Source organism: Carassius carassius, chromosome 40, assembly GCF_963082965.1.
Source record: "Carassius carassius chromosome 40, fCarCar2.1, whole genome shotgun sequence".
Classification (NCBI taxonomy): Eukaryota; Metazoa; Chordata; class Actinopteri; order Cypriniformes; family Cyprinidae; genus Carassius; species Carassius carassius.
Window position 1 is genome coordinate 22,579,446 of NC_081794.1, and position 27,908 is coordinate 22,607,353.

The 27,908-nt window shown below is 37.7% G+C and overlaps 1 protein-coding gene across 3 annotated transcripts; it reads left to right on the forward strand.

Moving 5' to 3' along the window:
- The first annotated feature begins 688 nt into the window (after nt 1-688).
- On the forward strand, nt 689-27,777 carry slc38a10 (solute carrier family 38 member 10). 3 transcript variants are annotated; one of them, XM_059532633.1, is made up of 18 exons: nt 689-899; nt 1,844-2,046; nt 2,335-2,452; nt 2,758-2,803; nt 2,882-2,975; nt 3,701-3,844; nt 4,993-5,117; nt 12,048-12,150; nt 14,342-14,524; nt 15,669-15,780; nt 17,453-17,559; nt 19,445-19,607; nt 21,907-22,080; nt 22,173-22,628; nt 22,852-22,950; nt 23,814-23,834; nt 24,535-24,798; nt 24,972-27,777. In XM_059532633.1, exons 2-18 carry the CDS (start codon nt 1,957-1,959, stop codon nt 26,126-26,128), a joined length of 3,456 nt encoding a protein of 1,151 aa, XP_059388616.1. In that variant the 5' UTR covers nt 689-899; nt 1,844-1,956; the 3' UTR covers nt 26,129-27,777. The 3 variants fall into 3 exon arrangements, with proteins under 3 accessions (XP_059388616.1, XP_059388615.1, XP_059388617.1); XM_059532632.1 differs by lacking the exon at nt 4,993-5,117 and adding an exon at nt 6,405-6,529; XM_059532634.1 differs by lacking the exon at nt 23,814-23,834 and having other exon boundaries at nt 690-899.
- The last annotated feature ends 131 nt before the right edge of the window (nt 27,778-27,908 follow it).

Genomic DNA, 27,908 nt, shown 5'->3' on the forward strand with positions numbered 1-27,908 from the left:
TCACCACCAAATCTGCCCGGCAATCTGCCCACTGTCTCCCCTTCTGCTGCTCGGGCCTAATTCCAATCTTCAGGGATTAGGTGTGGAGTGACAAGACCCTCCGGCCAATGGGCTGACTTGTCATTTAGGTTCGAAGGCCAATGGTACACAATAGCCAGACTTTTCCTGTCTCCTACCTAAAACCAGCCCCCCTAAAACAACACACTAAAATCCCTTCCCATGAGAGCACATGCCTGACTGGGGCACGCTGGTCCCAACCTCTCCTCCAAACACACCACTAACAGATCAGGAGCCTCTGTTACCCGGATTCCGCAGGGCTCCTGTTGCAGATCAACATCCCTTGTTCCTGCTTCCCTTTCCTGCTCAAATCTCTGTCCAAATGAAACAACTCTGTGTTTCGCCTGTGTACGTGCAGTTGACAGACCGAGCCATTTATATGATCTCAGCATGCATAAATTGGACACCGTGTGTCAACGTAAAGCATCGCGGGACTAAGAAGATATTGCAGTGTTAGTTACTTTGAAAACAAAGCGAACAAACTGTCAACTTGCAATTTAAGATATTTTGGCAAACGAAAATTAACCTGACTAACAGTGACAGGCTGTAGGCAGCGTGCAGTTCTTCTCCTGGCCACTGGAGGCAGCAGGGCGCACTAGTGTCTTTAGTAACGCCACACTAGTAGCGCTGCGCAAGTGCGCATACTTCCTGGTTACAGACTGGGGAAACAAGGACATTTTCGCATAATTCGGGAAATTTCTTTCTAAATACTTGTTGAATTTTATCTCCTGTAATTTAATACAGACGGCACAAATATAACAGGAAGTTTATTTATAATCGTTTTAAAACAGTCATGAACCGATGTCACAAATGAATGACTGATGGGAAAAAGTGTTGACGTGGTATGTAAACAAACTTTTTTTATAACCTCCTCAGTCTTGATATGAGAAGCTTTATAGACAGACAATGTTTACTTACTAGAAATGTTAATTGTTGTATCGAATAGCATGCTAAAACCTTATACAATAATGAATATTTCTGGATTATATATTGTATATTCATATATGTTGTCACATGCACATTAATATTATTCTGATAAATTACATGTTTGTTTTCAAGAGTTTATGAAAAATAAAAGCACGGCATATTTTCTGTGCATGCAAACACATGCTGCCATTTCTGTTTTTATTTTAAACTGAGCCCCTCAAAAACATCTTCCCACACATTACCTATCAATTTGTTCTGTGAGTTGTGTAGAAGTACTCAAAAGTGCTCCTGACAACACAACTGTTACCATATGGCAGGAAAACCTAAAACACATTCGACAACTGCACTGAATGTTTGCAGTCAGCATAGCAATTACGGATATGTCGTTTTTAATGTTTTAAGGGTATCATGTTTGTTGAACATTTACGTAAGCCAACAATAGATAAACGTGTTCAATTTGTTCCAGATGTTTTTCTGTAGTGATCTGCTTTCTTTAAGCATGAAAGGAAATCTTCTAGCCCTGTATCAATCTAAATCTAGCATCTTTTGTTTATTTCCTAGTCTGTTTGGTATAGAGTTTACTAGAGTAAATTGTTTTTATTATATATATTTTATATTCTTCGATTTATATTGATTACTGTTTTCTATAAGCTGTTTGCATGATTTAATGCATACAAAATTAATAAATAAGCTATTTAGTTATTTATTAATGGTTTATAGTTTGCTGTTTTGTATGAAGTTATATATTCCTTCTCATACATAAAGTTTAACACTAACAAATGAGTACATTAAAAAAATCTCTGATTCAGTAGAGTTGAATATGATGCTGGTGTATTTGTTTTCTTCTGCGTCTCCACAGGGTGTCATAGCGGCCAATTGAAGGACAGCTGCATCAAGCCACTTATCTCAATTAAACCTTAGGCCACACACACCTGTTTGGACATTAGAGATCTCAGCTGTCTGAGAGCCAAAATGACTGCGTCAAACTGGGGTCTGATCATGAACGTTGTGAACAGCATTGTGGGTGTGAGTGTCTTGACGATGCCCTTCTGCTTCAAACAGGTTGGTATGAGTTAGAGCGTATGGGAACATGTGCTGTGTTTTGTTTACAGGAGGATTACAAATGTTGAAATTAGTTTTTTATACACAACCTTTCTGGTTAATAATCTGTTTACTGAGTGAACAATAAGTGAATCAGAAATTGATAAACTGCTATTGTAGTTTGTCCATTCTATACAATAATCAGTAAAGCATGCAACTTTTACTGGGCCTGGAATTTAAACATAAAGGACATCTGTGTTTTTGATTGATTTTGAATTTTGATGGCCATTTTTTTCATTCTTTTTGCAGTGTGGAATTGTGTTGGGCACATTGTTGTTGTTCTTCTGTTCGTGGATGACCCACCAGTCCTGCATGTTTCTAGTCCACTCGGCCAGTAACACAAAACGCAGGACTTACGCTGGACTAGGTGAGAGTGACTGAAAGCAACAGACACACTCAGAGGTTTCATCAATTTCCATTGTTATGATAACATTTAAAGCATACTCAGTGTGGATTATAGTGGAATAATTAATTATATTGTTAATTAAATTAGGTGACCAGATTGCAACATCTGTATTTTTCTCATTACGAGTAAGCAAAATAAAACAGAAAAGCCAAGAACCTATAACTCATGGCTAATGCAGACTAAAAGTATTATTTGTGATATGAGTGTTTAAAAAAAAAAATCTAATCAAGAGGAAGATTTACAACCCTTTCTCTCTCCCTTCCCAGCTTTTCATGCTTATGGAAAACCAGGCAAGGCACTTGTGGAATTAAGGTTAGATGACTTAACCTCATGAATTAAATAAGATCTTTTTGCTTGTATTAGCTACTTATATTCTTTCTCTGTTTTCAGCATGATTGGCCTCATGTTGGGGACATGCATTGCTTTCTATGTCGTCATCGCAGATCTGGGTTCCAACTTCTTTGCTCAGATGCTTGGGCTGGAGGTAAGAAATAAGATTTGATGTTGTCACATGACTAAAATTATGTTAATACCTGTTGTTACTCCTAACACATTTCTTCCAAATCAATTAATGATAAGCAATTCCCAGAGCTGATCATTGCCCTTGTTCATTAACCTCCTGAAATGATAAAATCAAAGACTGCTATCTTAAAAAAAGTGCTGAGCTGTGTGTCATGTAACCATAAAAAAACACTTCATAGACACTTTATGACTTTAGTGTAGATGAGATCACAGTTTCTGTGTGAAAATTAATTTTTTTTTTATCACACTTGCCAGTGAAAGGTGATTTCAGAAGTTTTACTGGCTGTAAATATTTCTTACTGGCCTGGCCACATATCTAAATTTTCATGTTACATGCAGCATCTTATGCAAGATGAGCCATCATTTTGTGAAACGGGACCGATCACAAAAACGTGACAAGTCATAGAAGGGATTTTGTTTTTGTATTCTTGTTTTGGTTGCATAATCGTTTCTGAATATTTTACATGATTTCTGTAGATGGCATCTGTATGGCATCTTAGATGAAATGCTGATGGATAAGTAAATACAAAATGTGATGAATAAATTAACAGTTCGCCAATTTTTACTGTACATTAAATGAGTGCCATTTTCATGGAGCTATGTGTTATGTTGCTGTTGTGTATATAAATATACACAGCTTTGTTGCCCTGAATTGGGCAATAACTGCTTTTCTTTTTGCTTTTTCAGGTGACTCGTAGCTTCCGTATCGTGTTACTGATCGCTGTGTCGCTGTTCATTGTGCTGCCGCTCAGCTTGCAAAGAAACATGATGTCATCAATCCAGTCGTTTTCAGCCATGGCGCTTATCTTCTACACACTCTTCATGTTCACGGTGAGTCGTTCCCCTTTCCACAGATTCCATCAGCACACCTTCATTCAGGTGTAGGAATATATGTGTAGACAAACATATACTCACTATATTTGTTACTTGTATGAGAAAATAATTTAATCTTTTATCGCTTTGAGTATATTAAATGATATGAAAATGTTTTATAAAACATTAGAGTGCACTTCAACATGACTTTCAAACAATTTAGATTGCAGCTGTTTATCATGGTTGCTTTAAGGTCATGTTTTTCACTTTCATTTCAAGTCTCTTCAATGATGCAGTGTATTAAGTATGTGTGGAATTCATTTGTAGTATAAAAAAAAAAGAAGAAATTTGCCAATTTTCGGTCACTTTTGAAGAATGTAATCTGGAAATTGCCCATGTTTTTTTTTTTTTTTTTGGTGAATACAGTGTGAATATGCATCACCATGGCAGCAGATTTTCAATGTTTCCTGCTCCAAATCTGTAATGGCGTAAAAGAAAAGAGCATGTTACAAAACATACTGAAACCTTATACTGAGTTACTGTTGTACGCAGAGCTTTTAAATCAAGTTTGTACTTAAATTCAAGACTCGCTTTTTTTTTTTTTTTTTTACAATTTCTGTAGAATGGGTTTAAAATGCTCAGATCATATTGAAAATCTTTCATATTTAAAATTTTTTTAGGATTTTGAAAAAATATAAACAAATAAATGAAAACAAATTTTAGGTTCTGCCCTATTTCTATGTTAATTATCATACAGACAGTCAAGTGTTCCATTGCAGCAAAAGAGTCTCTGGAACATTCTCAAATCTAAATAACGCAGTCTGTTTTTATACATACTTTTGAAGATTTCAAACTGGAACTATTATGCCAATAACATAATTTGTAATAAAATTGTGAAGAATAGAATATATTTATTTTTAGGTGTAATCCAGATTTCTAGACTGAATATCTTATAATAGTTCCAGAGTAATTAACATTAATGTTTTTAGGTTGTTGTATTGCGTGCACAACCTATGCATACCTTTTACCTAGCTCAATGGGCCGTTTTTTCCCAACCCATTTCTTAGTTTAGCGTTTTACCATCTAATTATGTTTTCCCTCTGCCCCCATCTGAACCGCTGCCCCTGACTTCCGACCATCTGATGCTCTGACTTGGCGGCCTATAGATAGTGTTGTCCTCTCTGCGTTACGGAATAATCAGTGGCTCCTGGGTGGAGCACGTACATCTGTGGCGCTTCAAGGGTGTCATACAGTGTCTGCCAATTATCGCCACCACCTTCTGCTGCCACCCGTAAGTAATCCGCCCCAGAGAACGGACCATACCACTGCCATGGATTCAACTACATTACCCAAAATCCCCTTCCTCCTCTGTCCACCTTCATTCAATCCAAAGCTCTGTTTGTCGGTGCCATCTGGTTCAAGGTTTTTTTTTTTTTTGCATGTGTGTGAGAGGTTAGTGGTACGGTGGCAGAATTGATATGTCTTGGGTGTCATCAGAGTTGTCTTGACTCTTATCCAGCGTCCTCTGATATACTTCCGCCAGAGTTAAACCCTACCACTGAGTAAGCTGATCTGGTATGGTTGGGATTGGTGGTGATTCTGATGGTTACACGGGCTGGGGCTCTTGATTTTGATGATTTTGAAGGGAAAGTGGCAAGCTACCGCACATGTTTTCTGCAAAATTGTGCAGTAATCAGATTTTCCCCTTCAAGATTTTTTGGCATGCAACAGGAACCTTTTGCTGTCCTGTAGAGATGAACTGGCATTGAAAATTAAGTGTGGAAGCTGATCAGTATGATTTGTTTTTCCTACATTAGTTGACTTTTTTTTCCCCTTTCTTTATTCCCTTGAAGGAGTAGTTCACCCAAAAATAAAAATTCTATCATAATTTAAAATGTTGTTTTAAACCCATATGGCTTTCAAATCAGGCAGTAATTAACTTGCAGTATTTTTTATCATATATCATATATAGTATCAAATAAAGGTTTGGGGTCAGCAAGGTTTAATTAATACTTTTTTATTCAGCAAGAATGCATTAAATGGATCAAAAGTGACTGTGCTTTTTATAAACTTTCTATTCATTAGATTATACAGTAAAAAATTCCAATTTACACAAGAATATTAAGGAACCGACTTGAGAACCAAATCAACATATTAGAATTATTTTTGAAGGATCACGTGAGGCTGAAGTGAATGGCTGCTGAAAATTCAGCTTTGTCATCACAGGAATAAATTACATTTCAAAATACATTCAAATGGATAGTATGGGCCACTTTTATTATACTTCGATATCTTTGTCTTTTTTGTGAGCATTTGAAAAGAGTGTCCATAATGTGTCCCATGCCAAAATTAAGTCATGCACTTTTGGAATGACATGAAGATGAGTAAAAGATGACAGAATTTAAATTTTAGGATGAACTATCCTTTTAAAAAGATTACAGGATCTCCATGCACTCTTCATTGTCAGTCTAAGGGTCCGATCACAGCGTCATTACTGCCCCTCTCGTCGTCCTCTTCCTCCCTCCGTCCTGTCTTTATGGGATGATCTGTAACCCTCCTGCTTTCCCCTTCACCACAGATGGTGCTCTCCTCCTTCAAACATGGCCTCCTCACTGGCCAGTGGCTGAACAAGGTCATTTACGTTCGGTGGGACGGCGTCTTTCGCTGCATCCCTATCTGTGGCATGGCATTTGCCTGTCAGTCGTAAGTACTCCACAATCCTTGCACCGCCTCTCTCCTCCTTTCTGTTGCCTGAATTAGGCAAGTTAGGTTTAATGTAGGGCTCCATTCTCAAGGTGCAAAAGGACATCATAACATTCCCTGAATTCAAGAGCCAATGAATCTAATACAAGTGTGTTTGCCCTGAGAAAATGGACCCTTGTTGGTAAAGTTATATATATTCTCAAGGTGCTTAGCTTATGTCATAACTATATTCTTTATTCAACTGAATGTGGCACTAACCTGCGTGGAATCTCTAACTTATGCCTTCTGCATATACTGTTTTTATCCTGATCTTAACATTTACTCTGTTCCTTAAAGCATAGTTAAATCTGTGATCATTTAATCACAGTCATGTCATTCTAAACCTGTATGACATTCTTTCTTTTATGTAGGTAAATGACAGACGTTTAAGTTTTTATTCACTGTTTGTCTTCTGTCATAGCTTTAAATTCTCTTGCATATGTACATATTGAGAACTCGCCATGTGAAAAGTCCTACATGTTTGGAATGACAGGTGAGTGAATAATGACAAAATGGGTTTCTTTTATGAGTGAATTATTCCCAACCATGAAAGGCCTCTCTGCCTTTTTTAACGTGTTTGAATAGCTTGGGTTTGCTTAGCAATAATAGACTGACCCACAAGGTCGTCTTGATTTATTTTGTCAGTTGGCAGCTTGTCAGATCTGCATAGAGTTGAAATATTAGTGCATTTTCATACAAGCATTAATGATTCATAAACAAGGAATGATGAGTTTTCGCAGCTTATCACAGTTCATCCATAAAGAGCTCACCATGACCGGATCTTCACCTGATGAATTCAGCTACGGTGCACTGACACAGTCTTTATTTGTATTATGTTGAAACTCTGATATGTTGTGGGAGTACCAAAGACCACTGTTGAGCTCATAGTTGTTACAGGTCTTAAATAATGCTGGCAGACATTTGTCCAGTGTTTATCCACTTTGATAAGAATTCACATTCTTTTTCTCCATCTTAACCTAATTTTATGTTTCCTTTCTTTCCTTTTTGCTAGCTCAAATATATTAACCATGCAAGGGGTTGGTAATCTCAGTGTTTACCTGGTTATGCAATCTTAAATTTGGGCATGGAGTGTCACTGACTCAATTCTTTCTTATCTTTCACACCATTAACAGCATTCACCAATGTCTATTGATCTCCACTCCTAGTTCTTTTCTCTTTTTTTTTAAGTTTAATTTCTTATTGTGCAAATTATTTCCATCATATTACATAAAATCTATACAATACACATATGGTTATCATAGTTTTACTTAGTTTACATGTCTAATATTATCTTTCAAATTCATGTTTTTGTAAACCATTAAACTAAATATATCCAGGTATATTTAGCATAAATATATATATACACACACAGTCAAACCAACATTTATTCAGACACCTTCAACATTGCTCACATTATGTCACAGTTTATTTGCTATAGTTTAGAAAAATAAAATAAAATATTATGTTAAAATAATATGTTAATTCACTTTGATAGAAAGGTATGTAATGGATTACAATCAACCAAAAAGTATTCAGCTGTTAATTTTAAGTGCACAATTAGATAATACCAATTTATGTCAACCAGTTAACAAGCAATGCTTAATTTTGTTCTGTCTGTGGTTTAAAAAGGTCACATTAAAACACTTACTGTATGAAGAAGTTTTGCATATAATATGTCACAGTTCACCTTATTTTGCTTTCCTCATTTAAATTTATGAACTATAGTGTTCGGCACCCACTAGTAAAAAAATATAAAAAAATTTAATCATTTAAATCATAAAATTTAAACATTTATTTGATAAATTAATACAGTGAAAACAGTAATATTGTGAAATATTGTTACAAATCAGAATAAAAAAAGCTGTTTTCTGTTCTAATATATTTTCATTTCTGTTCATATTTTTTTGTCATTTATTCATGTGACAACAAAGCTAAATTTTCAGCAGCCACAACTCCAGTCTTCCAGTTTCACATGGTTCTTTAGTCATTTTTAATATGCTGATTTGATGAAGATTTGTAATTATTATAAATGTTCATAAAATATTCTCAGACAAAAACAGCAATTTGTGACAAAAACAGTAACCTTTACATACAATTAATAACAATTCCATACAATTCTCTGAGATAAATATACATAGAAGATTCCTTCTATTATCCTTAATATGGCGCTTGTGTTTGTGTCTGTCTGGTTATTAATTTGTTTGGACGTGAATAGAATTGAGGTGTCTCGAGTGTACAGATGCCAGCACAGATGTGTGCGTTTGAGAGTGAGGGTGTTGGGGTGGAGGAGGTGTCAGTGTTGGATCCTGGTGTGGATGAAGTAATGCGGCTCTTGAAGCTTTCTGTAACTCCCCCTTTACACACACACATTTACACATCCACACTCTCTTTCTCTGAAGGGTGATGAGTGATATTTGGCTGTGACTCCTTGGCCGGCATTGACATACAATGCCACTTACACCCGATCATTAGAAGAGAGAGACGGCGCGACATGACCTCTGATCCGACCACAAACAGTTCCTGTCAACGCCTACGTTTACCCATCCATTTACATTTATTACTTTAGTACATTTAGTACGAGCTCAATCCAATGCCAAATTGAATCTTTACAGAAAAGTTGACCTGCTTGCTCTTTTGACTAAGAGAACATATACTGTTCATTAAAGAGCAGCATTCTGGGTCCACTGGCACCCTTATACAGCTCCCGCTTAATGTGTAAATTCCACTGTAATGTGTAAACACCATAATGGTGTTATTCCTATCGTAAAATTGTCATGTCAGCTTACACAGTATCAAGTCACAGGTTCACAGCTTAAGGTGTTATGATGGGATCATTTTAGCAGTATTACAAAATAATTATTGTGTCAACACTTGGTAGAGGTGTAGAGAAAGTGCGGTGGGACTGTAGCATCACTGATCTTCCCCCTCCACACACACACTGTAATTTCATCAGAAATGGGTTTTTGGGGTCTTTTCTCTCCATTCATCAGGAATGGCTTTTCTGTGGTACTTTCTTTCAGTCTTATGACACTGAATTCTGTGTAATTATAATTGAATGTCTGAATTCTGTTTTGCATCCATGACATGGCTGTAAAAGCTTTTGATTGGCTGTGTGACTTTCGTCCGCCTCCTCTTATTTCTCTCTCTCTCAGATTCGGATTTCTCAAAAAAGATGAAAGGTATTGTCAAAAAGCTTTTGGAAGCACTTGAAAGACTAACACTTAAACAGAAGGAAATTATAAAAGCAGATTTGTAGGTTTTGAGAGAAATAGCAAGGCTTGCAAGCAAAGTAAAATCAGATTTTAGACTTTAGTTCTGGGTAAATGGCGCCTCAACAAATGATTTGTTTTTTGTTAATTGTGTATGGAACTCAACCATTGGGTGGCAAATGGTGTCATAAATAAGTGTTTCCTTTTAGAAAGAAAATGAGCATGCTTTTTTAGCTGAATCCTACATAATGCCATATTCAGGTCATAGACATTTTTGGCTAAATAAATAGCTAAATAATTAAATAGCAAACATTCTATCAACTACCGTTCAAAAGTCTTATTTGTAAAAAATATTTGCTCAAAATACAGTAAAACATTTTAAAGTAATGGATTGTCTGATTTATTATATTCTAAATATAGTTTATTGATTTGATGGAAAAGCTGAAATTTTCAGAAGCCATTGTTCCAGTATTGTGTGTAAAATGATCCTTCAGCAATCATTTTAATATGCTGATTTGGTGCTCAAGAAACATTTCTTATTATTATCATTGTTGAAAACAGTTGTACCGCTACATATTCTTGGAAACCATGATCATGTTTTTCCTCTGATGAATAGAAAATAAAAAAATGGCTTTTAAATATTTTGTAACGTTATAAATGCTGAATGAAAGTATTCATTCGTCTCTTAAACTTTTTTACTGACCCTGAACTTTTAATAGTAGTCAGTGGGAGATTTTCAAACCTCCAACTAAGTTTGAATGGAAAATTAATGCTTGAGGAATATCAAAACTGTGCTGTGTTGCTGTGTTTTAATAAGTGAAAAATGAAAAAATAAATACACATAAAATGTACAAGTCAACATAGGCCTCTCTCTCTCTCTCTCTCTCTCTCTCTCTCTCTCTCTCTCTCTCTCTCTCTCTCTCTCTCTATTCCTCTCTCTCTATTCCTCTCTCTCTATTCCTCTCTCTCTCTCTCTCTCTCTCTCTCTCTCTCTCTCTCTCTCTATTCCTCTCTCTCTCTCTCTCTCTCTCTCTCTCTCTCTCTCTCTCTCTCTCTATTCCTCTCTCTATTCCTCTCTCCTCCCGCTCTGGTTTTATTGTGAGTGAGTTCCAGCTATGAGACAGACTGGTCTTTGGTGTGAGATCAGGCGTTGGCTTAAAAAGCCCAGAACGTGGTACTGTATATCTTAATAAAAACAGGAATGGGCTCCGACTGTGTCTACAAGAGCTGTGAGTGGGCTGAGAGCAAGAGAGCCCGAACAAAAGCCCATACTGCCAGGAAATTTTATAACATGCTAAAGTCTGACTAGCACTTGTCGCTAATATATAGCTGTTGTAAATTCCCCATTTAATGTTTTGCTGGCGTCTGGTTTTATTGGTTGTCCTGATGACAGACAGAGATTTTTTTCCTGCTCTTTTTGTAGCTGTTTTTTGTTTCTCCGTGATACTGAACCCTTTATCAGTGCTCGTTTCATCCAATTCGACTCTCTCTCCTTCCCACCCTCCCTCCATTTTGTCTTTTGTGTGTCTGAAATGAGTGATGGCCTTCTATATTAAATTCCTGCTTCTCTTGCTCTCTTGCATGTTTGTGTCTCTAGAGCTCAAACGCACAGTTCAGTTTGTCTTTATGCTAAATAATGATTATACTGTGACTGGTCAGTTTGAGTTAACCCATAAATAAGCATTTATGTGAATTCACATAATGTTATATTTGTTATATTTTGTCATAACATTACTATAAATCTGACATTGCACGAATTATGCATCTGATATAATAATGTGTCCTTAAGTATTGTGATACTTAAAAGGAATGCTTTGGGTTCAATGCAAGTCTGTAGACTTCTGTGAAATGCTGTCGATTATAAAATGTTGTCACTTAAGTTGTTATAAAACAGAAAAATCATGTTTACTTGCATATCTTACATATTGGATCAGTCTATGGTAAAATGGTTAGACTCTGTAACATTCACATGATCTACACAAGGACACAAGAAATGAACTGTTTACAAAATGATACATTCACCCAATACAACCAAATGTTCTTTCACCTAGAACCGTAGCCCCTCTGTTAAACAATGATTTAGACTTATTTACAGCTCAAATAACAAACATTTTTGAAGCTTACTTACAAATGCGAGCTGCACATATATAACTGAACACTACATTTATAGCTGTAGTAATCGACAGTATGTCATAGTTTTACGTTGTATTGACCGACTCTAATGTATGCATCTTGAGCATGATGTATATAAAAAGCTTTTTCTTCCACAGGCAAGTATTGCCCACTTACGACAGCCTGGATGAGCCCTCTGTGAAGAGAATGAGCACAATATTCACCTCCTCGCTCAACGTGGTCACAACCTTCTACATCACAGTAAGTGTGTGAGACCATTCATCAACTGCTAACTGATAATGAGCAGCTTGTTTGAGGCCAAAACAATAACCATGCCATTGATTTTTCTGTTTGAACATTTCTTTTAACTGGAGTGACTGGTTAATTAGCTAATGCTTTAGTCACAAGTGTGATCTAAAAGCTTAAAATCTGCCCAGTGCAATCCGACCACCTCTTATCTGCTGCTTTTTAATTTGCTGACAAATGAGAAGTGATCTTTCATGATTATTATATTCAAATTTTATAGAAATAAATAAAAATGTCTTACACTTCGGATAGTCATGTCATATGACGATGAAATGGTCTTAATTTGTATATATTACCGTTAAACCGTTTGGGGTCAGTCTGATTATTATTATTATTTTTTTTAAAGAAATGAATGCCTTTATTACATTTATTGATCAACAGTGACATTTATAATATTACAAAAGATTAGTATTTTAAATAAATGCTGCTCTTTTAAATTTTTATCAAAGAACACTGAAAAATGTGTAACGATTTACACAAAATATTATGCTGTTTTGTTTTGTTTTTTAACATTAACATTTAATTAATAATAATTATTCGTGAGGACCAAATCAACCCATTAGAATAATTTGTCTAAGGATGAGAAGACTGGTGTCATCACAGGAATAAATAACATTTTAAAATATATTAAAATAAATTCTAATTTTAATAATACTTCATTGATACTAATGCATAACTGGTTTACTGTATTTATGGTCAAATAAATGCAGCCTTGGTGAGCATAGTTTTTTTTAATAGTATTTTAAATTCGACAAACTTAAATTTATAGAAACTGTTAAACTTCTAACACTTGTAGCTGCTCTCTCTGTCCTTATTGGCTCCTGAGACCATGTGCCTCAGACACATTAAAGAAATGAGGATTCAAGGATAGCAGAGCTGCTGTCTGCTCACGTTCTTACTCTTAGATCCATATCCGGCTCCACAGATGATCGCCCTTCCTCTGTTGTGGGTGTTGGGCACACACTGATCCACCCGATTCCCTTTCGAAGGAACAGAGTGAGCTCAGACGATGGGGTTAGACTGACTGGCACGTTCTTCTGTGACCCACGTGCACTGGCACGCTCCATCAACATCAAATGCTGTGTCTCTTTTATTCCTTCATAAATATTTTCAGGGCCACTTTGTGTGGAATGTGTTTTAAGACATCGTCAGAATGTTTCTGGTCCCCGTGCTCTTCTCTGAAAACGGGAGTGTAAACGTTACCTTGAGAGATAATATTGCTCGTGATTTTTTTCGCAGTGTTCTTTGTATTCTACTTTTATATTTCATCATCTTTTTGCTTTTTTTTCTCTTTGAACAAAAGCTGAATTGAATCAGGGGAGGGTTTGCAGAATAGAATAGAGAGGGAGTTTTGTGGCAGGCTCAAGGACATCTGCCTGGTGTTGCTACTGAAGGGAACCTTTTCCTCTGCGGATAGATCAAGGCCAGCAAGGTCGGAGAGGGAAGGCACTGCTTTGTTTCTCTGTAGAGAGGGCCTTCGGGGGGCTGATAGGCTTTAAAGACCTTTAAAAAGCAGCTTGCTATTTTTCATCACATAAAAACAATATCATTGCACAGTCAGGAGGTGTTGTGAGGTCATCAAAGAGACAAGGAAAGAGACATGGATCTCTGTTGGAATGCTTCTGTACAATGCCATAAGAAGTATTAGTCCTTATCATTTCAAACAGGATCAAGTGACCTTGTATGAAATTGTATGTTTGCTCAGACGTAACACATACTGAAGTGGAAAATCAATGCAACAGATTCTTTTATTTATTTTTTTATTTTGTTTGCATCCAAACAAACATTACTTTAGAACTGAGTTGTGGTCCAACTTTTTGAAATGAAAAACTTCAGTGAATATATTTAAACAAGGACTGTGCCGAAATGCAAAATATGTTTTGATGATTTTTAATTGAACATAAAAACTTCTTAAAACAATGTTTGTGCTCAGGAAAGAATAAAGCAATACTATAACAAGTTTTTATGATTCAATGGATAAAATCAAGTCTTGCCTTACATTATCTACTATTTAGGATTTAGTTGCAAATTAATCACATTATAAAAGTTATGCTGTTTCATTTTGTCTTGAGTGATATGCAGATTTGTCCTTCATAAGACTCAAAGACTCAAACGCTTACCCGTACTTTGTACTATGTTCCTCCAGGTGGGGTTCTTTGGTTATGTGAGCTTCACAGATAACATTGCCGGGAACGTACTGATGAACTTTCCATCTAACCTGGTAACAGAAATGATTCGTGTGGGCTTCATGATGTCTGTGGCTGTGGGCTTTCCTATGATGATCTTGCCCTGCAGACAGGCTATCAACACCATGCTATTCGAGCAGCAGGTAACAGTTTTACAAAGACAGAGGTTTTCAATCTTCTTGGTGCCATGGACCCCTAAATATAATGTTTCCCTTGCGACCGACCCCCTTTCTAAAATATATAGACAGCAACGTATATATATATATATATAATTATTATTATTATAATTATTATTATTTGTATTTTTTTCTACATGATTTATCTCCCTAATCTTACACTTAACCGCCTTGTTGGCTCCCTTTGGGTTCCTGGACTTCAGTATGATGGCTGCTTTTCTAACCCCAGCACTTCTGTTTTTATTGCATTTACCATTTACTTTTGAGAACCTGAATAGTGTTGTGTTGGATTGACCTATTTTAAAGTAGAATAGGACTGAGATAGGACTGTCTGAAGACCCTGTGGTGTGTATTGTGACTAGTTGGAACTGGTTTTACATAACAACATCCCATTTTGTCCACCAAATTAATACCCCTTTTTAAATAGCAAATAAAATTTTCATACCAACATTTTTGGCCTATTTATAAAATAATTTACTTGCCAACATCTGGTCATTGTCTGGACAAACTCAGGTGTCTCCTCCTTCCTGATGCACATAAACTGCACCAGCTGCAGAAGTATTTTTCCAAATTTAATGGACTCAATAAAGACTTCATTGAGCCTAACAGGGCTTTACACAGGGCTGATGTCAGACCCCAAGTCTGGTCTCAGTGAGCGTGCATTTGCCTGCTCTGTCCCTCCGTATGAATCCCTTGAGGTCCAAAGTATTCTTCCACCTCTCAGACACCAGTGATCCAGCCTCCACTGACAGCAGACTGCTGGAGCACAGAGAGATTCAGGGGGAAATAAAAGGGGCTGGATTGATGAGAACAGGTCCAGATCTCCTCCATAAACTATCCAAGACTTTGTCTCGCTGTCTCACCACCACTGCCATGCTGAATCAGCTCAAATCATGGCTGGATTTGCGGTTGGCTGAAGGGTTTAACGCTGTCGTTAAATTTGGCATTTTGACAACAGAGCGGAGGGGGGTTTATGAAGCTTGCATGCCAAACCTAATATCCTTACATGTATTTCACTTGTTTAGCCATAATAGAGACTTGGAGAACTACATGTGTGCCTGGAATCTAGTAACATGTTTGTGAAAGTGCTCTGTTTGTCTCTGTTTTTCAGCAAAAGGATGGCACCTTCGCTGCAGGTGGATATATGCCTCCACTTCGCTTCAAGAGCATCACTCTTTGCATTGTTTTTGGCACCATGTTGGGCGGCATCCTCATTCCTAATGGTAAGTCTGTTTGTGTGCGCCTAAGTTTTACTCTTCCTAATACCCCAATGACGTCACACCCCACTTCATCTCCCCTTTTAAAATATTTATCCGTCAATCACTCCTTATCCGCCCTCTATATACGATCCATTCATTATCAGCGGAACAGGTTGATAAAGATGTGTTTTTTTAGGCGATGGTGGGGTGGGCCATGTTTTATTCATTCTTCATGGAGATTGGCTGTCGCTGGCTTGGGCTCCATTTGGCTCAGCGGGCCCAATTAGACTAATAGAGAAGGGAAGGTGAGACTCACAGAGACGATTGAATGGGGGAAAGGCGTAGCTCTGTCCTCCATGACGGCTCCGCTGGCCACCGGTGTGTCCTCACGGCCACAAATCTAACCATAAGGAAGCAGACACTGCAGGGCATAAATTTGACTAAAACAATATGGCTGCTCTCAGGATGAAAAACACCCCCTGGGCCCACTGCCCAGCCTTGCAACACAAGGGCAGCGTGGAGGAAGGATGGTAGGAGGCAGATAGAAGGATGAGGGGGGAGCATGTGATGGAGCGGTCTGGGTAGAAAGACTGATGGAGGATGGATGTGGTGATTCAGGAGATGAGATGGTGTAGATTGCCTGGGCCATTTTTTCCGGTTTAAACTGCCTCCTCATGCTGGGCCTGAATATAGAGCAGGTTGGAATAAATTTGTACACTTAGTTGCTGTTTTATTTTGGTTTCTATTGGTTTATAAAATAGTGTTATATGACTTAGAGGGAGTGTCAAGGGCATTAAGTTTATATATTAGTAAAAACAAATCAGATAATATTACCTGTTCATGTTGTTAAGTTAGTTCAGGCTTGGGTTTAAAAGAAAATGTTTGTTGAGCACCAAATCAGAATATCAAAATGACTTCTGCAAATGAAATTTTAAAATATATTAAATAGAAAACAGATATTTTAATGGTAAAAATCCGAATTGATTACAGTTTTACTGTATGTTTGATTAAATAAATACTGCCTCGGTGAGCATAAAATACTTTTTTCAAAAACATGTAATAAAAAAATCTGAAACATTTTGAAAATATTCTTAATAATTACACCACCAGACATTTTACAAGTCCTTTAGAAACTTTCAAGTTTTTTCAAGAGCAATGAACAATGAGTACAAGTAGAAATCTGATGGGCAGTGAATAATTGCAGTTCTTAATTCCAAAATGCTTACACAAATCTATTCTTAAGTAATGTAGTCCATTAGCCTTACATTTGTTTTGGTTTTGTAACGTAACAGTTTAATACATTAATATAAAATTCAACTGTGTATAGCTTCAAATATGACTTGTCCAATCATATTTTATACCTGGATCTTTTGGTTAAATACTATGATTTTTTTTTTTTTAGATGCGTAATTAGTGATGTATGTTAAGGTGAGTCTCACTGTTACTATTGCTCCAAATTACATTAGGGTTTGTTGAGTCAAGTACATTTGAAATCAGTAAACTTTTACGTGTAAATAATATTATCTCAAATGTCTTATTCATCATATTTAGAGACCAGGATACCACGCAATGCCCTAGTAAACACTAATCAACAGCCTCAAGACCTTAATTTCATGTAGTTCATATGCTTTTTTGTAAAAATCTTTGGTTATAGAACGTTCTATAAAAAAAATTTGTTTGTGTGCGTGTGCCATAGTGGAGACCATCCTGGGTTTGACTGGAGCCACCATGGGCAGTCTGATCTGCTTCATCTGCCCAGCTCTCATCTACAAGAAGATCATGAAGAACGCCTGGACTGCACAGGTACAGCACATCCCACAGTCAAATGTTTTACTCATCTGACATATCTACAGTATATAAAACAGTTGTTGTTGTTGTTGTTAAATTGTGATAATATTTCACAATATTCACTTTTACCTTTTTTCAAATAAATGCAGCCTTGGTTAACAAAAAACTGACTCCAAAGTTTTGAATGGAAGTGTAACTCATAAAAGCAAAAAGGGCAAACAATCTAAAGAGAGTGCATCAATTTTGTCTGTTTGATATCTGATGTGATCTGAAAGAAGAAGAATGCACTGGAATTGTGTGTCAGGGAGAAAAGGCAGCTGCTCCTCTCTCTTTGTAATGGAGTTTGTCATTAATTTTGATATCCTGCGAGTGCACTGACTTGCTGTGTGGAGTCATTCCCACAGTGTGTGTGCTGGCACTGTGCCTCGGGCTGTGCCCCCTCTGTCTCCTGCCCAAATTACAGATGCCTTTACTCTTTCACAATAGAGTGAAAGCATCCAAGGTCTCATCTTAGATGATGTGTAACCACAATGCTGATGTCTTCTTCACCTCTTTTATATTGTGTGGTTTGCGAGCAGCCAACATACTGATGTTCATTGTTCTTTAGTGCCAACCATGCCATACTTCCCTGCCCATGAGTCTCTGCCCACAGGGTTACTTCCCAAACACTGGAGTCCACCCAAATGGGTGGCGGTCCTGATATTGGGGCAAGGACCATTCCAAAAGAGCTTCTTGTCATAACGAGTGCAGCAGATGTTTTTGTTGGCATGAGCAGATGCTGCCACTCTTCCTTGTCGCATGCCAAGCAGCCTGACATGTCCAGGTCCACCACTGCACACAGAATACCCACAGATCAGCACTGTGGAACTGGGAGGGACCTGCTTTAATAGATTTCATCAGCGTTTGGGGCACCATTAATGTAACTGTAGGACATTATTGTAGATTGGATGCCAGCGACGCCCTTGCCAGCTTTGTATATTGAATTTAAACCACTAAAATTAAATGTGCTCTGATTCTATTGGAATTTAAACAGTTCCATTAGGGAAGGGGGGGATTGATTCTATCATTTATCGATTTGAATCAAGTCACAGTTTTGTTTTTGAAACAAAAAGATGAAAGTCAAATGCGAGAGTAGCATAACACTTCTTTTGAGAGTGCAAACTTATATCACACTATGAATACATCCTTCCACATTTTCAGTTAGAGAAAATGTTTTTCCTTTTTTTATTATTTGTTAATGCATTTAAAAAATATTTATTACCATTTTTATTACTTTCATTTCATTTACCAATTTGATCTTTTCAAAGGTTTTTCTTTGTTTTATGATATTTTGTAGTAGTTTTACTATGTCTCAGGGCAGCCATGAGTGGCAGCTTGAATGGAATTTGTGTCATATTATTGAGTTGATTAAACTGTGTAGAAAAAGAACATACATTTCATGGTTTACATTTGATTCAGTTTTTTTTTTCTTTGTTGTTTATCACAGTCAAATAAAATCAAATGTATGCATGTATCAAATTGAAATTGGATTCAAAATGGACATCGCTGACCCCAAGAATTGAAATTTCTTCACCTCTAGTTTTTAGGGTTAATAGTAATTAGCAAGATATTTTAAAGGAGAGATATTTTCTATTTACCTCTTAAAAATATTATTTTTGTATTATCATTGTCATTGTGAAATAGCACACATATTCAAGTTAATTTTCAAAGTAAAATGTTTTTTTAAGGGCATGATCAATCATTTTTAAAAGATGTACAGTAATTAAATTTGATGTCATTTAATCGGATAAACATGGTCTTATTAATATGAAAAGGTTAGATTATCTGTTTATGTATGTAATATTTAACAGAACTTTCTTTTATCTTTTAATTTCTCTCCTCATCTTTCTTTTTTTTAAAGCTGGTTCTGTGGGTCGGTCTCGGTATCCTGCTAATCAGTACCTTCACAATGCTGTCCATTTCCTCCAACGAGCCACAGAAATTAAATCCTCCACCGGATGTTCCTGTAAAAGCTGAGGACAAGCCTCCTATCCTTGTCGCCCATGAGTTGCCTAAAGGACCAGGTACATCTATGCTTTATTGATGAAGAGAAAATTACCAGTTGACAGATGACACAAAATAGAAAATGAAGTTCTGAAAGGACAAGTTATAATGAGAAAAATAAAAAGAACAGTGATGGAGCGCAAATGATGAGCTCCAGAAGCAGGCCTCTCTTTGAATCAGTGACCTGAATGATGCCCTTCAAACCTGAGCGCTCGCTGTCCCAGAGCAGCAGTGAAACGGCCGGTGGCGATTTCCCGTTATGGCTCCGGTCAGGGGAGGGAGATGGGAGGGCGTCCAAATCTGGGAGAGGGCAGGTACAACAGTGTTTCCTCCAACACTGGCCGATCCAGGACAGAGGCTCATAAAAAAACAGATACCAGGAGCGTCCCAACAACTTCATCCACCATTACCTCTCCTTTTCTGTTCTGCCACTCCTCCTTCCTCTCCCTCTCACTCCCTCCTGCTGACTGACACTGGCATTTATCACTGAGCGGACACCCACTTCCACACCTGTTTCCTGTTTACGGCGTGCTGGAGAGGGCAGCTGTGTGAAAACACAGGGCTCAGTGAGCGAGTGAGTGGAACATGGGGCCCGCGAGCATGTTGAGGTGTGCGTTTACAGCTGTATGCACATGCATGCTTTGCTTTTCAGGATTGTAGGGAAGTGCACCCCACCCCCAGTACTGTACACTCTTTCTTTCTTTTCAGCTCCCATAGATAATGTTTATCAAAACTGCTGTCCTTTCTCATTTGCAGTGAGTAACTCCTTTCTGTGTATGCAGAAATGCTGTCGTGCAGTAGATTATCTGTTATGGAAGTACACTACAGGCTCAGGTTAAAGGAAGGTGTGGACATTGTAAATATTCAAAGGCTGTTTTGCACAGGACGAGTGGCAAGGTTATATGGAAAGCACTGAGCATTTATCTCGTACCCTTATTAGAAATCTCCTCTATGGTTCAGCTCTTGTCTTGTTGGTCTTTCGTACTCTGCTGCCCTCTACAGGTGTTTGTTTGACACTCTCAGTGGGATTTATTTTCATGACCACTGCAGCAGAAAAGTCATGTGCATATGGCTTCGATTGAAATTAACATTGTATAACCATAGCTGGTTCAGGAGACTAGTTAATTCGTTTGAGACTCTTATTTTATAGAAGCCCTCTGAAAATGCATGCATAAAAGTGGACCCCATTTGTATTTGAATACACGCTCCTGGTCTTATTTTGAAATTTTATCCTAAATGATTTTTTTTTTCTTTGTTGTAGTTTATTGAAAAGTATTAACTTTTTTTTTCCATCTCTGAAACAGCTTTACTTTTCGAATGATGTCACCAAACCCTCTAATTTGTCAACTCTAACCACCTGTCATATACAGTAGCATTCAGAAATTTAGGGTCAAGAAGATGTTGTAATGTTTTTGAAAGAAGTCTCCTTTTCTCATCAACTTTTCTATTTTAATATATTTTAAAATTCGATTTATTCGATTGCATTGCAAATTAGTTCAAGATGCTGATTTGATTCTCAAGAAACATTTCTTATTAATATTGATGTTGAAAACAATTGTGAGGCATAATATTTTAGTGGAAACGGTGATAAACATTTTTTTCAGTATGCTTTGATGAATAGGAACAGTATTTATTTAAAATAGAAGTCTTTTGTTATGTTATAAAAGGCTTTACTGTCACTTTTGATTAATATAATATATCCTTGCATAATAAAATTCTTAATTTATGTAAAAAATAAATCTTACGGACCTCAAGCTTTTTGAATGATAGTATATGCTTTCAAAGGTTAGGACGTAATTGACTGAATTTGTATTTCTTATCTTAAAAACCTATAATTTTAAGACGTTATTTATTTGAAATTGACGAGTTGGACTGTATAGCAAAAACTTGATTCAATTCTGATGGTTAAAATCAAGTTCAGCTTTTTCTTGTTTATTTAAAAAAATGACAGACTATAAAGATTAAATAGCTTGTGTATGCTGCTTCTTGTTGACTTTAACTCTTATCTTTACATGGCTTACACTGAAGACCCATGCAGTGTTGTTAACATAATTAAGCTTGATTCTGGTTTGTCTGTACCCAAAGTAGGGTCCTCATCAAAGTGACTTGTGTTACACTGCAAAGTATTTCTGACAAGCCTCAGGCAAAAACTTATTCCAGGACAAAAAAAATGAAATTTTTGAGACTGCCATTAAAGAGCCACATGAAGCCTGAGAGCCATGGGTGTGGGATAAATTTGACATGTCTTTAACCCCGCACAGAAACTTGACGTTATTTTTTTGTACATTGTGACACTTCTAATGATCTGTGTGTTTGCAGTGCAGGAGAATAGACTGGAACCTGATCCAGGAGAGAAGCCAGATAGGCCACCAATTGAGGTTGAAAAGCCAGTAGAGAAGGCACCAGCAGAGCCCCTTCAAATTAAAGTACCTGTGGAAGTGGCTGAGCGAAAGGATAAGAAGGAAAAGGTCCAGCTGGACCGCCCTGAAGCAGGTAATGCATTAATTTAGCTGTGTAATTTTGATGGTTTTGTGACATATGAGAACCTGTGAGCAGTTACAGTGATCTGGCATTTTTTTTATCAGGTGTTGCGGTCCCAGAAGGGGAAGCCCATCGCCATGAGCCACCCATCCCTCATGACAGAGTTCAGATAGATGAGAACAAAAACCAGGAGGAACTGGAGGATGAAAAGAAACAACCTATAGTTGTGGAGGAAGAAAAGAAACTACCTGCCAGAGAGGAGGAGGAGCTTCTTGCTGAGCAGGGGGCGGGGCAAGCACAAGAGGTGGAAGCTGTTAAAGAGGAGGGATCAAAAGAAAAAGATGCGGTGAAAAGGGATGTCCATCAGGACCAGCATGCAGTTAATGAAGTATTGGACAAGGCGAAAAATCCAGAGGATCTGAAGAAGGTGGAGTCCGTGGTGGTCCATAAAGAACCAGACAACCTGCCTGAATTGAAAGAACAGCAAAATGTGAATGAAGCGCCCCGAGAGAAGAAGCAAGAGGAGATGGACAAAGCCCCTGAACCCCAGGGTGAGAAATGTGAGTGAACTCTCTGGCAACCACTCAGATCTTCAGAAAATGTAAACATCTAGTTTCTCTTTAGCGTACATGACTGATAAACTCTAAGTGGCTTGTAGGCAACGTCTTTGACCTTCTGTTTTTATTCATATTCTGTTGATATGACATGGCACATCATAAGGTCCAAGCATATGACCTTTTCCACTCTGTAATGATTTGTTCATTCACTGACTGCTTCCTGCAGCGAAGGAGAAGTTTCTGGTGCAGGAGCACAAGGAAAAGAAGGTTCCAGATGGAAAGGATGTAGGGGCGGAAAAGGATGGAGATGGGGACAAGATGGAAGGTGAGTGCTTCGTCCATCAGAACATTGTCCAGAATCTCTAGGAAATGTGGTTTGAAATATAACATTTTCTGTTCAGTCATTCAGTCAGATGTCTGAGCTCACAGGTGTGATCTTTGCTTCTCTTTGCCTGGTTCTGTTCTACTTCATCACTCCTAGCTGGATGGCTTTGAACTGGCTTTACTTTTATAGTTTTCATTTTGATTTTAGTTTGTTTCTATTTAGCTTTATTTTTGTTAGTTTTATTTCATCTTAAACTGTAGTTAATTGCCATGGCGACATTCCTAGTTTTCATTTAGCCTTTTTAAAGTAATATTTATATTTTATTTATTTCAGCTTTTTTCGGTTGCTGAAAATTATTTTGAAAAGTTTTAGTTAACCATAACAACACTGGTAATCAAGCAATGCAATACAATCTTAACACTTGAAAATATAGTCATTGATATGTAAAACCTAGTTTATAAGTTGCCCACTAGACAGTAGCTTTATGAACCAGTGTCTTGTCATAACTTATTATATTTTTTTTTTATCATGAATAGAAGAATATAATATTTACCAATTAGCATCAAGAACAGATCTGTTTTGTAATACACCTTTTTTGTCACTTTTTTGCAATGTATAACTTGCCATTTTACTTTTCCAAATGCTTGTTTTACTTTCTCTCAGCAAAATGGCCAACCTCTGAAATGCCGCATTGCATTGCTACACTGCAAAGATGCACCAAATCTTAAATCTCTGTCTCTTTCACATGGCTTGTTTTTTATTAATGCACTTTGCCCTCTTTCTGCTGTCTTTTTCTCTTTTGTTTCTCGATTTCTTATCTTCCTCCGCCATTCTGTTGTGCCACGGACTCCTGCCTCCTACAGTTATTAAAAAGATTGTTGCAGGTACGAGATGTGTCTTAGTCTGACTTCTTTGGTGTAATTTTTAACAGTCATCCTCTCACTCTTCAACCCGTATAGCTGTTAATAACAATAGTCTTTTACCTGTATTGATACATTGACCATTTGCGTAGCCTACGGATGTTTGTACTGTACTAACTCTGGAAACATAACTGAACACCCATCTAGTATTAATTGTCGCTTAGTCTGTCTAGTCTGTCGCTTGTTTGTTTATAAAAGTGATTTCTTTGGTAGAATTCCATACTGATGTTGTTAGGGCTCCATATTTGACTAGGAACTTCAGTACATGCACTACAAACTAGACACTGAGCAGTGCACTACAGATTGCACAGAACAACATTGCAATCTCCTAGTAGATGTGTAGCAATGCCTTCCTAACCACATAGAAACTTCCTACAAACCACGTGAAACACTAAGTGCTCTGGAAACTTGCCTAACATAGCTTAACAAATAGTGGGAAAGCTATTAAGGCAAATACAGCATAATGGTTGTATGGATGGACACCACTAACATTTTCTTCAGAAAACGGAAAACATGATCTATTTTTTGATCATTTTAAATTATGCTCCTTAATTTGATAAACAGTCAGATTGACAAGTATGTTTGACCACAGTTAATTACACTTTTATAAGCAGCCTAAAATGTATTCATTCTAACTTTTACCTTTCTGCTCGGCTGATCTCAGAGGGTCAGTTGGACCACGCTGTGCTGCTCCAGGTAATTAAGGAGCAGCAGGAACAGCAGAAAAGGCTTCTGGACCAACAGGAAAAACTCCTGGCTGTGATTGAGGAGCAACACAAGGAGATCCACCAAATTAAGGAGGGAGAAGAAGAACCAAAGGCAGTCGAACAGCAGAAAAGACATGTGGACCTTGAAGAAAAACACTCAGATGTGAATGAGGAGGTCCATCAAGTAAAGGAAGGAGAAGATGAGCCAAAGCCAGCAGCAGGTGAGTCTTAAAGTCAGCGAACTTGTCTAGATGTAAAAAGTGAAAGTTTTTCTGCCACTGCTGAGCAATAAAAAGAGAACGATTCAGTTAACCTCTAGTGTTACCAGTGTTGTGCTTCCTGCTGACATGATCTTGCATGCAGTGCAGTAATGAAACACTTCATGTGTTTTTAGGAGAGGGTGTAGGTGAGTTGGGGAACATTGTGCAGAAGGAGTTTGAAGGGATGGAAGGGGCAGTGAAGCCTAAGGTTGTTGCTGCCGCTCCAGACCAATTCAAGCAGCCTCGGGGAGAGTCTGAAGAACCTGAAGCAAAGGAGGCTCAAGTCGTAGTCGGTCTTCCCAACAATGCCCTTGAAGCGGTGCAAGATGGACGTGTTAAAGTTCCGAAGAAGGAGGAGCTGGAGCTAAACAACCAAGTAGGGCAAGAAGGAGTACTTACTCCAGAAGTCGGTGCCCGGGGTGTTCCTCTGCGTCGTCGAGAACCAGAACCGGCCAAAATCAATCCTGATGCTCTTGCAGAAGAGGAGGAGAGAGTGAGGCAGAAATTGGCCCAACTGGAGGCGGAGAAGGAGAGAATAGGGAAAGAAAAGTTGGAGAAGGAAAGGATTGAGAAAGAGGTGCAGGCCCGTGTCGAGAAGGAGCGGAAGGAACGAGAAAGAAAAGAGGAACTGGCACGTGAGCAGGAGCTAGAACGTGTGCGGCAGCAAAAGGAACAGCTAGAGAAGGAAAGGCTTGAAGCGGAGAGGATGAAACTTGAAAGAGAGAGGATGGATAAAGAGATCATGGAGAATGCCGAGAAGGAGAAAAGATTGTTGGAGCAGAAGGAGCAGCTAGACCAGCTGCAGCAGGTCATCGATGCGCGACAGGTGAAGGCAAGTCTGGAGGACGGGAGTTTGAAACTGGAACGAGAGAAGACTGATAAAGAGATCATGGAGTGTGCAGAGAAAGAGAAAAGGATACTCGAGCAGAAAGAAAAACTAGACAAACTACAGCAGGTCATTGAAGCAAAGAAGGACGGTGATGCCCCCAAAGCAGAAGAAGTCCTGCCAATGCTTAAGCAAAAAGGAGGCAGGGACTTAAAGGAGAATATAGTTCCACCAGAAGAGGAGAAGAAAGAGGAAAAGAGGAGCAGAGAGGATGGAGGGCTGGACCTTAAGAGGAGACGCAGAGCTGTGGACCCTGAGGGCAGAGGAGGCGCTGACCTGGATCTTCTGCGGGACGTAGGAGGCTTAGACTTACACACTGACCTAAAGGGGCAGCTCCTGGCGGGATCTCTGATTCACACACGCCAGCTTAAACGGACGTTTCAGAGGCAGGAGAATGAAGACTAGAGTAGGTTGTTCCAGAATTACAATCTCTAGAACCCAATGCACCTCTCCCTGGACCTCTCAAAAACAAACATTATCTGGCAGTGAGAAGACTCTCTTTCCTCTTCATTTTAAAAGTAGATGCCTTTATCTAAGACACAACATTTTCTGGGTTCATGATGGCAGTGGGCCCTTTGCTCTGATCCTTTTGTTGTCTGCGGGGAACACTGGATCCATAGTCTCTTATGGTCTTCCATTATAGTTTTGTGTGAGATTTTGCTGAATCTGGTGCAATAAACGGAATGTCTTGTGTAATAAACTGAGCAGGCATCACATTAAAAACAGGCCTTGATGGGCACACAGGGCATTTCAGAATATTGTGTTTTGGACCATCGCATAGGAAAACGGCACAAGTGTACCCTCTTGTGGCTACTATGGTAAATGGTACAGCCGGTTCTAAAATGTAATGTCCCTAGTGCATACTTCCTTATTGAAGTTTTATCTTCTGTGAATGAAAATAGAAGCCAAATTAATATGTTGTTTATCTTTTATCTTCTTGCAGAAGCTTTATTTTCTTCTATAGGAACTATAATGAAAATGGAGTGTTAATGTAACTTTAGCCAACAGGTTCAATGGTCCATCTGCTTGCTAGAATAGTGACATGATATTATCTGAAACTACGGTCACTCTACGTTTTTTACGTATTTGTTTTTCCTGTGAACTGGTGAATTACTAAGTGGTCTGAGATTGATTAATGGTTTTCAGAAAAGGCCTGAAGAAATCATAATTTATTTGTATTTGTCAAATCCTTTATGAAACTTTTTTTTGTAATTTCTTTTTAATTGCAATTAAATTTGTCTATTGAAGGAGTGTCTTTTTTTCTATGTGTCTTCAGGATCAGATTTTCCTTCCAGATGGTTAACTTATGATAATAGTTTATTTAAAAGTGAACTGTTATAACTAAAAGTTAATCAGACCAGCTATAAGTGAATGAATTATGTTTTGATTTTTAATTTATCTTTTACTAGCTGAGTTTTTTTTTTCTTCTGGTTGTCTCAAATGTGTTTCAGTGGTCTGTGACTCTTTGTGAAAGTACTCAACTCTCATCTTTTTAGGTTGATCTGAAATTGGACCCTGTATATATTTAGTGTTGAACATAAGATTACTGTTTCCCCACAGTCAATTCCTTGCAGCTGGTTTCTTTTCAGGGTTGCATTGCTTTTTTCTTGAACATTCCATATTTTTCATGTGAAGATTTGGTTCTGGTCAGTGCCTTACAGGGTTTAAATTCTGCATTGATATGTATTTGAAGACCGTTACACCCACACTGTGTGTGGATTGGAACTTTTTGTCCCCTTTCTGCATTTTCTATACCATGCTGGTTAAACTAATCAGGTTAATAGACTGTATTCTCTTGATGTATTTCCTGATTTCGCTTTTGGGGATCTTTTTCCTATTTCAAAAGAAAGTAAATATATAGATATGGTTTGAAGTCAAATGAGATTCATTGAAAGCTTATCCATATACAGTCACCAGATGATGTGTAGATCTCTAAAAAATAAATCAAACTACATGTTAGCAGATTTCAGAGGTTGATGACTGTTTGATGACCCCAACTATTTTATTTTGTTCTTAAACTGGGATAAATGAATAAACTTATTTATGTAACAGCAGCTCTTTGTGAAATGTTTGTCATGTTGCTTGCATCATATTTCTCCTATTCAACTCCTATTATTTATTTTTAGTTTACACATTGTATGTACTTTATCCTTCTTTTCTAGATTTAATCTTTTTTGCAGTTAAC

Bases quoted from the DNA above. Each gene is read 5' to 3' on its own strand.
- slc38a10 (XM_059532633.1), top strand. From the start codon at position 1,957: ATGACTGCGTCAAACTGGGGTCTGATCATGAACGTTGTGAACAGCATT. The intron at 2,453-2,757 runs GTGAGAGTGACT...CTCCCTTCCCAG, and splicing joins CAGGACTTACGCTGGACTAG to CTTTTCATGCTTATGGAAAA. The intron at 22,629-22,851 runs GTGAGTGAACTC...TGCTTCCTGCAG, and splicing joins TGAACCCCAGGGTGAGAAAT to CGAAGGAGAAGTTTCTGGTG.